The following is a 15,854-nucleotide window of genomic DNA, read 5'->3' as shown; positions in this document are numbered from 1 at the left end:
CAACCTCAATTCATCTGGGGGGATTTCTGTCTTTTTTGTCTTTTTGCTGACCTCTCATAGATCATTTTTCCAACCATGTCTTTAAAAACAGAGGATCAGAGACATCGTTTTAGGTGCAGCCATAGCAAGCGGTGTTTTTCTCATTCCAAACCTAATTATTTGTTGGAATCATGGAGGAAAGTCTGTGGTTCTGCTTTGAATTGCAAGCAGTATCCAGGTTTGCACACAGGCACTTGAGAACTCTGGATAATCAACAGAGAGAGGGAGAAATTAGCTGCTGATTTGGATTTCACTGAGTGTGCAATGGAAGGTGATCTGTGAACATCAAGGAGTCAGTAAGCTCCATACTTAGAGCAGACTGACCAGCTTCTACCAGAAGAAGAAAAAGCGAAACAAAAAACTCCCAAACACCCCACTAATATCTGGAAATGTAAAGCAAACACTACAGAATAACCAAACAAAAATCAGATGTCAAAAAGTGTAAGTTTGTTTTTTAAAAAGGCCACATGTCAGGAGATGTGTTCCTGCCTTCCCTGGTGCTCCTCAACACCCAAATCTGGGTTCTTCCCAGGCCCTCCTTGAACTCAAACCCCACTCTGCTTTTATTTAAGACTGCAATAACAGGGAAAAAATATGTTGATAGTGCTCCTGGGGCAGGCTTTTCAAAGCCCTGGAGTGCCGTATTAAAGGGGTCGTTATGAGACAGGAGTCAGATCAGAATCATTAAATTTTAACATCTTCTAAATTCTATTGCAAAGACAAAGCCCTTCCTCCAGTGATTTATAGTTCAAGTTTGCTCCTGCAGAGTGAGCACGAGCTGAAGAGCCCATGTAGACTAACAGTGAATAATGACACTAAAATCTTTATTATTTACAAACCAAAGCCAGGGTACACATAAAGCCCAGATCCAGGAGGAGATGTCAACTCAGCTGACACCTCATTATGGCCCAGCTGCAACGCTGAGCTCCACACCCCAATAAATCCATCCTTCACTCAGCCTCTGCTGCAACTTCATCCTCAGAAAGCAGCTCTTAATGTCCTCATAATGAAGAACAAGCAGGCACATCAAAACACACTCCTGACACTCTGGAGATGATGGACAGCTCTCTCCTGAAAATTGGGAAGCCCTGAGTGTTTCTCCAAATGGGAGCTGGATGATGTTCCCTGACACTTCTTTACCACCAGCGCTGTCTGTTCTCACTACAGTCACCAGTTCCATTTCTCTGGGAATAAACCTTGGAATGATCCAAGTTATCCCCAGGCTTAATGGAGTATTTACCACCACTCACCTTTCTAGGCATTTCCTACATTTATTGCTCATTTCCCGAAGGAACAAGCAGGTGTTTGAAGCTGTGTAGGATCAGCTAAGTCAATACCAGGCCCTGAGGGGACGTGAACACCTCCACACCCTCAGCTCAGCGAGGGTGAGCTGCAGCAGTTCCCCAAGCTCATTACAACCCCAAATGCACTCATTTGTGCACTAACTAGAGAGAAAATTCCTCAAAGTCCCTTGCTGGCCCTGGGAAAGAGATTAAAACCCAGCAGAACTCTAATTACACAATGCTGCCAGGGAAGGACCAGAGGAAGGAGGAACACAGAATCCTCTTCCTTGAGACTCTCTGAACAGTGACCTTACCCCAGCCCCCAGTTTAAGCAGGACAGAGGGATTTGGGACAGCTGAATGCCAAGTGCCACTCTGGAGGGGAGCCCGAGGCCGTGGAAAAGGCACTAAGAGGAAAACTATCAGGAAAACCTGCAGTGTATAATTAATTCCCTGTGGGAGTCCCTTGCACAGCCAGGTGAGAATGGCCACAGGAACAGAGTGGTGATGTGGGATTCAACTCGTGGGAATGTAGGATCAGGTGCCTTTTAGCTCTGCATTCCTAAGAGGAAATAAACAACAGCCATCTTCTCTTTGCCTTTTCTAAGATTTGACCTTTCCCTCTGCTCTTTCCAGCCTTCCCCAGCTGTATTTATCACACAAACCTGCTGCTTCTCTGAATTTTTCACCATCACCTGAGGTACCCAGCACTTGTGTAAAGGCAAGGTTTGCACAGGTGAGAACAGAGAACATCAGTCATGTCCTTCAGCCTTACAGAGAACAGCACATCCTGCAGAAAATAATCCACTTATCTGTCCCTGCTTTCTCATTCCTGTCCATTTGTTCCTTTCCTTTCTCTCTTTGTGAAGCACAATTAGGTATTTGGAAAAGGCTTTCTTCTGAGCAGGGACTCGCATAGCTCATTATTCTGGCACGAGAATACCACAGGTTTGCATTATTCAAGTCTGTACCTCTTGTTTGGATTATTCTGTACCATCTGTACCCTTCTGACTCCTCCCCCACAGCACCTTAAGACCACACAACTATTTACTATCTCCCTCTGCTTCAGATGCCACCACAAACTTGTCCTCAAGATCAAGGAGGACAGTGATATCCTATATCCCAGATCTCAACTCTGCATCTGAATTTAAACAAAAACCTATTTAAGTAGTACATAAGCAATGTGATTTATTTCCTCTGCTTAATTTCTGCAAGCCAAGCCTTTGCCCAGAACGTTCATAAAAGAAAACAGGTAACAGGAAAAGTGTTGAGGAGTTTAGAGCGGGGGGTCAAGTACCATCCAGATTTTCTTTCTCCTGATTCATTTTAGTCAGCTTAGTGGGAAAACAATGACTTGTCCTCAGCAAAAACTGAGCTTGCCTTACTGAGTTTTCCTTGAAAACCTACACACGCCAGAAAGGGTCTTCTAAGCAGTAAGAAAATAATTACCATGAGATTCAGCAGGAATTGTAAGGAAAACTGTGGTATAATTTTCAGGCTCCTCTGCGTGGGGTAGGACCAACCTGAGTGACTGAATGAAGCATTTCCTCTGCATCTTCTTCAACACAGAGTGGCTAAATTCCATACCAAAATCCATGCCCTAAAGAGTTGAATTCACTGAGAAACATCTAAAAGAGGCTGCAACTTCCAAGTGAAAAGATGAAAAAACATCTAAAATGCTCTTACTTTTGACAGTAGCTGTCCGGGTGCAGTTGTAGAGGATGGCTAACTCCCCAAAAACTTTGCCAGGTCCCATGGTGCAGAGCTTCACTCCCTCTTTTGTCACTTCAACCTTCCCATCTGTGAGAAAAAGAAGAGAAAAAGACCATTTGAAAAGGGCAATTACGTAATTTCAGACATTTTAAAAGGAAGATTAATGTTATTTTGATTTAACTTTTAAAATGTATTTGATTACAGGCCAGGCTGGACAGGGCTTGGAGCAACCCAGGATAGTGGAAGGTGTCACTGCCCATGGCAGGGGGTGGAAGAGGATGAGGTCCCTTCCAATCCCAAACATCCTGGGATTCCATACTGTGAACAAAAATCTCCAGAGCCCTACAACTTCAAGAGGAATTAAATGTATTATGAAGAAGAGCACATAAACTCATCACAAGATTAAAACCAACTGTTGCATACAGAAACTTCTCAACACTTGAATGTTTTTTAGTGGAGCATCTGTACAGTCAGTACAGTCAGTGTGAACTTTGTTTCACCTCTTACACTTTCAGGTGAAATTTACCCCAATTTTTCTGTGCTCAAAAAGAAAAATATTTAGGTCTTTACCACCACACATGAAAACGGCGGTGTCATTTTGCTCATTTTCCCTGAGAAACTAATCCCTGAGAACACTCATCCATGAATAACAGAACTATTATCAAAAAGAAAATTACTCTGACCCGTGGCTATTATTTAATTCCCATCTCTCCACCCCTTGCCTTTCTGAATATCTCATTTTATGAGGGGAAATCTGCTTTATCAGATTACCTGCACCATACCAGGAAGGGATGCAGCATGAGGAGGGGTTAAAATCCCAGGTTGGATGGAGAGAAAGGAGCTCAGGACCAACCTGTGAGGTTGGAAGTGACCAATCTTTTAAATATTGGAGGGTTTGAAAAGCAAGATTTGAAGAAAATGAGCCAAGATAAGGGAAAGAAGAGGGGACAGGTATGAGGGGGCCACAGGGTTATTCCCACCAAAAAAAAAAAAAGGGTGAAGGAAAAGAGCGAAGGTTTTGAATCCTAGCACCACTAAAAAGCCTTCCCTGACACCCCAAACTGGGAAACAGCTCCAGGGATCAGGAAATACAACCAGAGAACTGAAACACAGATTCATTTAGGTTGGAAAAGATGATTATTTATCAAGCCTATCGTGGCTGTTTGGTACATATTATGACCTAAAGGTTAGCTGGGCTGTGGGAGTGTAAAATGTGTTTTCTGTAATACAGAATAGCAGAGTTGGGGGGGATTCAAATATCTTCATTACAAGTTAATTTTTATGACTATTTTAATAAATGTTTGATTCATTTCTTCATTTTAAGTATCAATCTAACAAGAAGTACAAAAAGAAGTGTTTCTCTCAAGAATGAGCAATATCAACCTTTAGTGGTGCCTCACACACTGCAGAGATTTCTAAATTATTTTGAAGAACGTAATTTTTTGTTTAATAGAACTGAGTTTCAGCAGCTTTTTCTGCAAAAAGCTCTGCTGGATAAAGCTCTACAACAAAAACCTGCAAAGGGAATGACTTTTCCTAACTTTTGGCTCATGGGTTCCAAAGAAAGATGGACAATTCTGAGCAGTAATGCACAGATGGGATCACATTATTCCCAAGTATTGGGGAGCACAAGAAACATATTGCTGATGAAATTAAAATACTTGTTTTAAAAGTATCAAGAAGATTTCCCAGCACAATATTGTAGGTATTGGCAAGACTAGATAAAAGATGTTCTGTGGTTTGGTAATTAATGTGCTCTTTAATTATAATTTACTGTCCTGGAGAAAGCCTCCCATTCTCCTGCTGTGTAACTAAGCAATCTGGAACATTAAACACCTCACCATAAGATGCCCAGAACGTGAGCAAAATTCACCTCTCATGGAATTCAAAGCAGTGCTGGAGGATTTTTCCCATTTTCTTTTCCTACCTGGCAGCCTATAGAGTGCAGTTTTCCATGGAGCAAACAAATTGTTCTGCTGTATCAACCTGATAAAGGAACCAAATGAAATACAACACGATATTGATCAATTAATGGAGATACATCTGCAGCTTGCCTTGGCATCTCCATCAGACAAATACTAAATAATGCAAGAAATGCTTCTCTCCAGGCAGGAGAATCAGAAAATGCTGCATTTCAGTCTAAATATTGAGCATTATTGAATTCAATATTATATTTAATTTAAAGCTTGAGCTGATTTTGGGGAGCTTTAGCTGGCATACAAACAATGCACTTTTCTGTCAGCTGTAAGAAGTTATTCCATAACAATGGGCAATGCATATGATTTTTCAAATAGAGCATAAAATGAAAATCTTAAGTGTCTTCAGTTCCCCAGTTCCAAGGGCTCCAGCCATTCCCTTTCCAGGATGAACATGAGAAGGTGACAAGAGTTAAGGGTCAATAAAAGAGATCGATGCCTCCACCATCCACCAGCCTGCTCCCAACAGAAAAACCTCCAAAAATCCCTTTAACCATGCAGAACTCAAAATATTTTGAGTCCTGCAGATATCCAAGTCTCAGTTCTTTGGTTCTTTATCCTTGGACACTTCCAGGGATGGGGCAGCCACAGCCACTCTGGGCAACCTGTGCCACAGCCTCACCTCACCCTGTTGCTCTGCAAGATTTCTGGGAGGTTCACTAAAACTTCATTAAAGTAAGCTTTTCTTATTAAAAACTAGTCCTAGGAGTTGGACTTCAACGATCTTTGGGGATATTCCATGAAATCCAAGAGGGAACAGAGCTCCCCTTGCTGCCCTGGTCCCCAGAACACATCCCTGAGCCTTGGGCCTCTCAGCCAGAGCCTCGCTTTCCCAAATTAAACTCTGCTAATTACATTGTAGTTGCAAATTAAATTAAAGTTTTAATTGCTAAGTGGCTGCTTGACTTCAGAGCCGGTCCGATGAAGATGTGCTAAGACTGGTGTTTGTTTGGGAACACAAACTGATAATGGTCCACATTATTCATGGAATTATTCACGGGGTTGTGCCCCAGCCACTGGGAATCTTCCCCTCGGTGGCTGTGGAGTGTTCCACTTCAGAGTGGGAAATATTCACAATATTAAATCTAAAGGCAGGATTTTTATCACAGCCCTGTTTAGAATAGGCTGACGCTGAATTACTCCTGGTGCATCTTCGTCCCAGTTTCAGGAATCATGGAAATAGCTCCTGGAAAATCAGCTATACATGGAAAATCATAGAATGGTTTAGAAGGGATCTTTGAGCTCATCCAGTGCCACCCCTGCCATGGGCAGGAGCACTTTCCACTATGCCAGGGTGATCCAAAACCTGCCCTTGGACACTTGCAGGGATGGGGAACCTGTGCCAGGGGCTGTGCTCTGGTGAATTCCTGAATAACCTCCCAGGATGCCAGGTTCATCACGGATCATTTTAACCACAGAAGAAGAAAAACACAGATGAATGAAGCGTGTAAGAACAAAGCAAAGGATCAATTTTGTCCCTTACAACACCACCACCACAGAGGTTTTGTTTTGATGGGGACATTGGGGGTTTTGCCACTCTTAGCCCACCCAATTAAACTTGAAATAACATCCCTGTCTGAACTGCATCCATGTCCCCCAAATGAATGGAGGGATAAAGTAAATTGCACTCATGTGACTCTCTCAATCAGGAGGACCATGTTTTTCCCCATATAATTAAATGGTCGTTTTCCCTTGCACAGAAGAAAACAGATTAAGCTGACCTGAGGAACTTGTCAGCTTGTGTGTAATCTATATAATAGACTAAATTTTTGCAATGCATTATCAGCTCTCCCTTTTTTCTCCCAGCATAGGGGAAAGGGCACTTGCTGCTTCAAGCCAAAATCTTCCGTGACTCCTAAATCCAAACAAATCTGAATTTTAAAGATACAAGAATATCCAAGAGAGTACCTGAGAACCCCAAGTGGATTTTTGTACAATAAGAGAGTTTCTTCTGTTGTGCAGTAAAGGCTTTAACAGCAGGAATGAGCCAGGGCCACTCCTACCTTGCATTTCTCCATACCCAGGTGACACCTGGAAGGCCTAATTCCTTATTTTCAGTTGTCTATCCCAGCAGTGCCTTTGGAACAGGGATAAGAGCACTGGATTTTAGTATTATTCACATTACTGGGCCCTCTTCAAGCCCTGGACCCTTAGGGAGAAAAAAAGGCCGATTCTCCCATGAAGGCATTGATTATTCACCACAGTCCCATGCCAGGTTAAAAAATACAAACGCTCCTAGTGGAAAGTGAAGAATGTAAAAAAGCAGAGTTCAGCACAAGCTCATGTATTCCTAGGATATAAATTTCATCCCACAACTCCAAAAATGCCAGGAGGGGTGGGAGGAGGATTCCCTCAATTCAGTGCAGGATTCATGAATGACTATTCAATATTTGATTTCATCTGTGCCTGTTTCACACTTGGACTGCAGCTTGATTTGTTGGATGCTATTCAAGCTCTGCTCTGAAAACTGAGGAATGATTGTTTGTAGAAAGTTTTCTTTAGGAAGTATCACTCTGGATCTGCAGATTTTCCTGAACAAGGCTGAATATATTTCAAAAATGGCACCTGAGACGAAGCACAAGTTACCCTTCAACACAGTGACAAGCCCCTGTGTGTGTGGGAAATGTAAGCCCTGATGGGTTTCTCCCTTACCCAAATTCAAGAAAGTTCTGACAGAATAACTACAATATCAGTGAGGAAAAAAAATAAATAATGCGTATTTTCCTAAATTTGAAGTTCCTTTCCCACTGCAAATTGTTGCAAGAGTGCTTTGAATATGGAGAAAATATCACTTTTACTTAGATGTCTCCCTGGGAAAAGCCAAATAAATTCTGATAGCATTTTCCAGGATTATTTTGTTTAAATACCTGCAGCAGGAGTTTAAAGCTCAGTCTTTTAGAGTTGTGGAAATGAAGAGGAACTGAACACGGGGCAGCTGATCAGCCTGGAGACTGATGACCCTGCGGAGCCTCATCCATATCCCATTCCCAAAAACCCTCGGGGGAGCTTTACCCTTGCTGGATAAAACCCAAGGGGAAGGTAAATGAAGCAAGACCTGAATTCTGACTCTCAAACCTCCAGCTGTAACTGTGACATTACAAGTCCCTTCAGCAAATGCATTTGAGTTGAACAAATTGATTTTGCCTCCTCTCAATCCCTCTGGGGGAGGCAGTCCCACTGTGGTGGAACTGGGGCAGTCACCGGGACAGCCTCCCCAAAACCAGACCCTGGAAATCCTCTTGCTGGGAGGTGGGGGCGGATTTCCAGTGCCAAAGATTATTTAGGAGAGTCTGACACCAGCACAAACCCCTGCTCAGGTGCCCAAAAACCAGAGAGTAGTTACCAAGCTGGCCCCACCTCCCTGGCAGGGACCTGCTACCAAAAAAATGACATCCTAAAACTGCTTTTTAACACTGGCTTTTAAAAAATGGTTTTGAAACTGAGCTTCAAGCCATGAATCAACATGTAGCACGTCTGCAGCCTGAAGCGGTGACTTCAGTAACACCTCTTGGATTTAAATCAAGGCACACTCCAGAGAAAGGATTAGTGGAGATAAGAGCAGAGCTCCATCCCAGTTCCCACCCTTCTGCAGCCCAAAAGGCTGCAGGAGCGTTTTGAAAAGCAGGGAATGGAAAGAAAGGAGGTGATTGCCCAAATCTGTAACAGCAGCCTGGGGGCAAAGAGGGACTGGGAGAACTGAGAACAGCTGAAAAAAGGATAAAGAAGCTTCCCCTGGGTTTTAAAGGTAGGGACTAAAAGCCAGATGAGAGGAAGGCACAGAGCACTGAGAGCCAGAGTGAGGCAGCCTGTGGAGATCCCAGAGTCACTGGGGTTGGAAAAAACCCTCCAAGATCTCTCAATCCAAGCTGGCTCTGATCCCCACCTCATCACAAACTGCTGATATTCCCTGTGAAAGAGGTGGAGAGTCCCTAATGAATTATCCCAGAAGAAACGCTCTGCCTGCACAGAGATGGGCACTCCCAACCATCTCCTCCTGTGACCTACACAAGAAAACTGCAGCCAAAGCAAAATAAACCTGGTTTTTCCAGGTGCCTCCTGCCTGGGAGAACAGAAAACTAGTTTGGATTTTTTTTCTGTTAAGATGATGATGATGATGATGATGATGATTACTATATTTTGTTACAGGTGGACTGGACCCACTCCCAAGGGGAGATGTGCATCCTCAAAAACCATATAAAACATCAACAAATATATATATATATGCAGATATATATATTTACCCTGGTTTTCCAAGATTTTTCCAACTGTAATATAGATCCCTGCTCAGGGTTATGGAGAGGTGACCTCCAGAACTCCAGCACAACCTCGGTACTTGTGTGACTCACAGAAATTTTGGCTGATGTAAGATCTCCTTCAGCATAAAGGCACACGCAGGGTTGTGTCACCCCAGAAGGAGCCCTGATCCCACACTCTCCCCCTCAGCTGGACAGATCCCAGAATAAACAGTTCTGCCTGATTCATCCTTCAGGAGGCTGAAAAAAGGAAGGAGGGAGAAGTCTGGGATCCTTGGGGAAAGCAACAGAAGGTGTGGTTTGCTCAGTTTCATTAACTCAAGGAGTTAAGCTGAAACTCAAGAAGATCTGCAGAGAGTGGGAGATGCTGGCAGTTTATCCTCACACACACTCCCTTATCCCAGTCCTTCTGAAGCCCAGATGTGAACAAAAAGTAATCAGAGAGAAGGGATGAGTTTCATATTTACCCTGGATAAAATTTTGAAAAGCTCCAATACCCTTCAGGGTACACCTGTCTAATTTGCCTCCCTCTTTCCTCGATAAATAACGAGTTTCAATCTCAAAAGCAAACAAACCCAAATGCAAACTGCTTTTCCCCAAGCACTCAGTGGAAGGACACAGCCTGCCCTGCTGAGCTGCAGTGTTTGTCCCAAATTTTGGTTCAGCACCTCTTAACCTGGAGTTATGGCTCCAGTTCCAGGAGTGCAAACTGACCCTTTTTTGGTACTTAAAGCCTTTTGTGAGCAAAACCCTCCCATTTGTTTCATTTTCACAGCCCTTCTAAGCCACTTGGTTAAAGTAATCCCCCTTAAAACACTGAGATGTTCCCAGTGGAATACACTGAGAAAAGACATATTTTGCTCACCTGCCCCAAACAGCTGTTAGATCCTGCCATCCAAATTTATTTCCTAGTTGCAAACCTCCTCCCTTGCTTTTTCAGATCTGTTACTTTTATTTCCTGGCTTTTTAAAATAGTTTAGAAGCATTTCAGCATGAGAGAAAACAGCCTTTAGTTGCCCCAAGGAAGGTTTAAATTGGATTTTGGGAAATATTTCTTCACAAGAAGGGTGGTCAGGCATAGGAAGGGGCTGCTGGAATCACCATTTTTGGAAGTGTTGAAAAACCACATGGATGTAGCATTTGGGGACATGGATTAAAGGTGTCTTGGCAGTGCTGGGTTAATGGTTGGACTCAATCTTGGAGGGCTTTTCCCAACCTCAATGATTTTATGTCAAAATGTTAACCAAAAAAACCCAACCAAAAACAAAAATTGAAGCTACAAACAAATAAAACAGAGGAACTGAGGATAAATTTAATTTATCCTTCAATTAAACTGAAAATCACCTTTGATATATGATTGATAAGTGATACTGGGACATGTAGTCACTGCAGTCTCATATCAAAGATAACAGACAGAACCCAGAGACTGAGATCCCTTAAAAAACACAAACTTATTCCCTTCTTTCCCTTTTCACCCAGGATAATCATGTGCTCGAAAGGCAGTGATAAAAGAGCAGATATATTTAAAACCCACTTCCTAGAGAAGCTGTAACTCGCAGAAATAAGAGATTAATATTGATTAAAATGTACAGAGCCATAATATTTGACACTGTTCTGCAGGTGCACACCCACACATCAATCTGCCTGGAACAGATCCCTCAGCTCAGTGCCAAACACGACAGCTCTGCAAGGAAATCCCACAAAAACTCCTCAGGGCAAATCCTGAATCACTCTTCCAGCCTCTCCTTCTGGCCAGTCCTTGAAGGAGGAGAGGTGCTGCAATAACCAGGGAATTCTTTCCCTCCTTCAAGCCACACCACAATAATTGGGTGTGGGGGGGTGTTATTTAGCCCAATTTTAGCCAAATGCTCCAATGCCACAATACTTTCTAAGGCTGTTGCTCCCTCACTGATGTTACACGTGCTCACACCTCCTTCCTGTGGTAAATAACATGAGGACCTGGGTAAATCCACCTGTGGGACACCTGGGGATTAGGATTTATTTGATCCTTCCAGTCTACAGTGTTTGGCCAAAGAGCCAAACCCTTCTCTCACACTGCTCCGAGTGACTGCAAGTCCACATTTACCATTCCAGGGCTCGTTCTCACAGCACAGCTCCTCTCTGCCCAATTTTCCACATTTTCCTGCTAAATAAATTCCTGGGTTGAGGCTGAAGGGGCTGGCAGGGAAGGCTGGGCAGGCAGAGCTCTCACTGGAGTGACTCGGATGCAGCAGGAGAAGATCTCCACTAAATCAATGTTTTCACCTGACACAAGCAAAGAGCTTCTGAGTTACACAGAATCAGCAGCACCTTTGGTGCTTTCACTCCTTGTCCAGGCATGAGGGGTTTTGAATAGCTGGTCAATAAAACTTGGCAAGTTTTTGACAGCAAAGTGTTCCTGACAGAACAGGCACTTCAGAATTCCACTCTGCTTTTTCTCCCCTGAAGGCAGTAAGGGAACGATTTATTCAGAAAGCAAATCCTTTCCCATTTAACAAAAATAATTCTCCTCCAAGAGGAGCTCTGATCAGATTCCCAACCACCTTCACAGCACAGTGAACATCCCACTGGGAAAGAAAGGGGCAAGCAGAGCCTGCTCCCCTTCCCATTTTATCCTGCAGCCTCCCAAGGAGATGGATGCCTGGGATTTCCTTATTTCACCCCAATATTTAGTCCACTTTGCACCCAACTCTGATTTAAGACCTCCAAAGCATCCTGTGGGGAAAGGAAGGACAGTTCAGAGCTGTTTTCCTTCAGGAAGAGATGGGAAAATAACATCAGGGGCTCAACCCAAATTTTATTTTGAAATGCCAAGTGGATCATAAATCATCCAGAACAATCAAGAAGAGAAGCAGGAATATGAGAAAAGTGTCAGCAGCAAACAAAGTGGGGATTCCTTGGAGACCCTCACACACCTGGAGGGTTCAGGCTCCACCACAACGTGGAAACAATGACACCTACAGAATAATGATTTCACTGCTTTAAAAGACAGTGCTCCTTTATTGCCCCAATTCCCTCTCTGTTTGTCCCATAAATGACTCTGTGGTTTCTCCCAGAGCTTTTCAAGGGCTGTTCCTTCCACAGAATTCCAAAAATTCACTGGAAAACAGGGAAAAGGTGGGAGACAGGTTGGATTGAACAGAATTGTTCTGCCTTGCCCGTGCTAAAATACAGAGCTGAGTTTCCCTGGAGGCCACATAAGGAACACCTTGCTCCAGTCAGCAGAGAAGGGGAATGGTGGAAGCAGTGAGGAAAACACTAGGGAATCAGTAATTTGGAAAAAAATATTTGTGCTATGAATTGTAGGAGATTATTTGATTCAAACAATAAAAAACAGGAAGAAAGGGAGAGAAACCAAATATGTAAAATCAAGTCTTGATTCTGCGAGAGAAAAGGAGAATTTATCATCCAAGGGCTGCTTGTTCAGATAATCAAACACCATCAGCTGAGAATCAGCTCTGAGGCAAAAAACCAGGGCTTAAACCACACCAAATCAGAGAATCCCAGGATGGTTTGAGTGGGAAGGGACCTTAAAAACCATCTCGTTCCTACCTCAGGCAGGGCAGGACCAGGCCAGCTGTGAGCATGCAAAAATCCTCCTTCAAATCTTGATTTCACCAGAGCTGCTTTTCACTTTTGCTTTCCTCTGGAAAACCCAACACTGCTAACACACCCCAGCAAAGACTGCCCTGTGCTGTCAGGGATGGATCAGCCCAGGAGGCAGCTGAAGATTTCTGAAGCACAAAGAAAAGAAACCCTGGAGCAGGGGGAAGTGGCATTTTTGGGAACAGAGATCCCCAGGGATGCAAATCTGCGTAGCAGGAGCTCTTTGATTTGTTCAAACAAAAGACAAAGGGCTGTAAGGAAGTTTGGACCATCTTGGGGAGCATCCATTTGGATGCTCCATCCAGGTAGGAACAACTATTTATTCTTACAAGGTTTGCTGGGTGATCAGTGCCTGAGCAAGAAACTGCTTGGAAGTATGAGCTCTCATTCCAAATCCAAGTTGAGAAATGGGCAAATGACAAGACTGGAAACACCTTGTGATATAAAGGGACATGATTTCTCTGTTAAATGTGTTTGAAGTCTCTTCTGAAAACACAGTGAATTGAGTTTTAATTACTTTTGCATACATCAAGTCTGCGCTGAACTTTCAAGTAGCAAAGCTCCATTTCACTCACTGCCGCTGAAATTTGCACCACTCCAGGTTAATGCAATGTCTACTCCCTACAAATGTGAAATGCATTCTCTTATGAGCTGCTACTTCATGTTTGCAAATCAGCACGTCGGCTGGGCTCAGAAAATGTGATTTATTACTGTCTGGGACATGAGAGAGCAGCAGGAATCAGCTTCTGATGACGGAGGGAATACAGAGTGACAAGTCCCATTTGCTTCTGAGCTCTGTCACTGGTCTTGACTGTGGAAAAGGGGGGAAAAATCTGATATTGCTCTCTGTGGGCATGCGGAAAACAAAGCACCCAGATCTGATCATCTGCCTGCAAACTATTTCTCAGCTCACAGGCAGTGGTTTCATGCAACAAGGTGCCCTGAAGGGACTTTTCCTCAGCAGGCCAGGAAGTTCTAGTAATCCTAGAACATCAAAAGTGTAAAAATTAAAGCCAGACTTACCAAGTACTAGTGTCCTGACCAACAAAGTCAGGGTAGGAGTTTGGAATTTGGATGGGAAACAGGTTGGGCCTGTTTGGAAATATTTTCACATGGCAAACACCTGTTTTCATGCCCACAGCCCAAGGCTGGGAGACCTCCTGCAACCTCCATTCCCACACTGGCCGCTTCCTCACACCACCTGAGAAGCTGAACCCCAAAATCACGCAATCCAACACAGTCCTGGGTTGGGAGAGATCTTAAATCCCACCCAGTCCCACCCCTGCCATGGGCAGGGACTACTTCCACTATCCCAGGCTGCTCCAAGCCCCAAAGTCCAACCTGGCCTTGGACACTTCCAGGGATCCAGGGGCAGCCACAGCTGCTCTGGGCACCCTGTGCCAGGGCCTGCCCACCCTCCCAGGGAACAATTCCTTCCCAATATCCCATCTATCCCTGCCCTCTGGCAGTGGGAAGCCATTCCCTGTGTCCTGTCCCTCCATCCCTTGTCCCCAGTCCCTCTCCAGCTCTCCTGGAGCTCCTTTAGGCCCTGGAAGGGGCTCTGAGATCTCCCTGGAGCCTTCTCTTCTCCAGGTGAACATCCCCAGCTCTCCCAGCCATTCTTCACGGGAGAGCTGCTCCATCACCCTGCCCAGCAGGAATTTGTCCCCAACATTAATGCAAACACTCACAAACTTTTTTTATTCCTTTCCTTGCTAAACTTTTCCCCTGTCTCCACCATCCATTTCTCATAAGACATGAGAAGAGGAAGGACAGGATGAGCAGGGCTCAGAGAATGCTTTGGGTGTGAAAATCAGGAGAGCTGCCAGAACCGGTCCCTAATTAATCTCTACCAAACACATCAGGGCTGCAGGGCCTGGGTGAAGGCACACAATTGTACAAATCAAAGTTCACAGGAGACTGAAGGCTGGAACTGCAGAAGGGAACATCACTTAAGGATGAACATCCACAAAAGAGCTGGAAAGGTTACGGATGAGGGTTTCTGAAAAGAGACACAGAACCACCCACAAAGCTCATCTGCTTTGCTTCCTTTCTCCGTAAGCACAGAGAGAGGTGAGAGGAAGAGGACACAAAGCCAAAGAGGGTCCCAACACTGAACTTTCACATGAATTTCTGCTCTGAGAGAGGTGATTTACTTATTTTCATTGTATTTTAAAGAACCAGCTCAGAACTCTTTCCCAAGAGGACATATTAACTTCTCTTCCATTGTGCAGTTTACATAAAGCTTTTTTTTTTTTACTCCTCCAAGTGACTGCCTTTTATCTACAACCTGGAATTGCCCTGACATTTCTGCAGGCTTTTAATATCAAGCACATAATATTCTATTGAACACTAAAGAACAGTGAAACTGTGCCTTGCACAACCCTGCAGACCCATAAATTCAGATTATGATCATGGACGCTTTGTATTTGTCATCAAAGAGGTGCAAAGTCTCTCAAAGAGAACCCGTGAGGTACACTCCAAGCTCAGACATGGGAAAAAACTGTCCTCCCCAAAAATCAATTCATCATGCTCTGGATGAACAAGCCCCCTTCCAAGCGATGTTCTCATGATTAAATATCACCTCCCCAACATAATTTACCCCTTGGACATGGAAAATGAAAAATAACACTGTTGTACTGGATGAGTTGTTGATCCATCCTTAAGCTTCGGTTTTGGTTGTAAAAAAACCCAACTGCAGGTGAGAACTTCTGCTGGGTAAAACAAGTTATAACCAAGAGTAACCAACCAGAAACCTTCCTGCCAGGCAGGAGAGCCCACAGCCTCTCTGGCCAATGTGTTCAGGGCTGGGCACTGCCCAGGGAAGAAGTTGTGCCTCCTGGCCAGGGGGAATTGCTGCCATCAGGCCCTGCCCGTGGCTCTGGTGCCATTGCTGGGCCCCCGGAGCAGAGGCTGGGCCCTGCTGGGAGCCCTCCCTGCAGCCAGGGCCAGCCAGGCCTGAGGGCCCCTCTCAGCTGGGGCTCC

General features: G+C 44.2%; 1 protein-coding gene across 5 annotated transcripts in view; it reads right to left on the bottom strand.

Annotated features, from left to right (window-relative positions):
• Positions 1–15,854, bottom strand: part of PRKG1 (protein kinase cGMP-dependent 1) — a 362,401-nt gene that overhangs the window by 200,786 nt on the left and 145,761 nt on the right. For all 5 annotated transcript variants that reach the window (XM_014259495.2, XM_005530727.3, XM_088059523.1 and 2 more), the window contains exon 3: positions 3,008–3,121. In XM_014259495.2, coding sequence (XP_014114970.2) covers positions 3,008–3,121 — 114 coding nt within the window. The remainder of the gene's footprint in view (positions 1–3,007; positions 3,122–15,854) is intronic.

The sequence above is a fragment of the Pseudopodoces humilis genome, chromosome 9 (assembly GCF_049639895.1).
Source record: "Pseudopodoces humilis isolate 2021_Gansu_Grassland_sample_001 chromosome 9, ASM4963989v1, whole genome shotgun sequence".
NCBI classification, from domain to species: Eukaryota; Metazoa; Chordata; class Aves; order Passeriformes; family Paridae; genus Pseudopodoces; species Pseudopodoces humilis.
The sequence above is the reverse complement of the archived record's forward strand: the minus strand, read 5'-3'. Positions and strand labels throughout refer to the sequence as shown.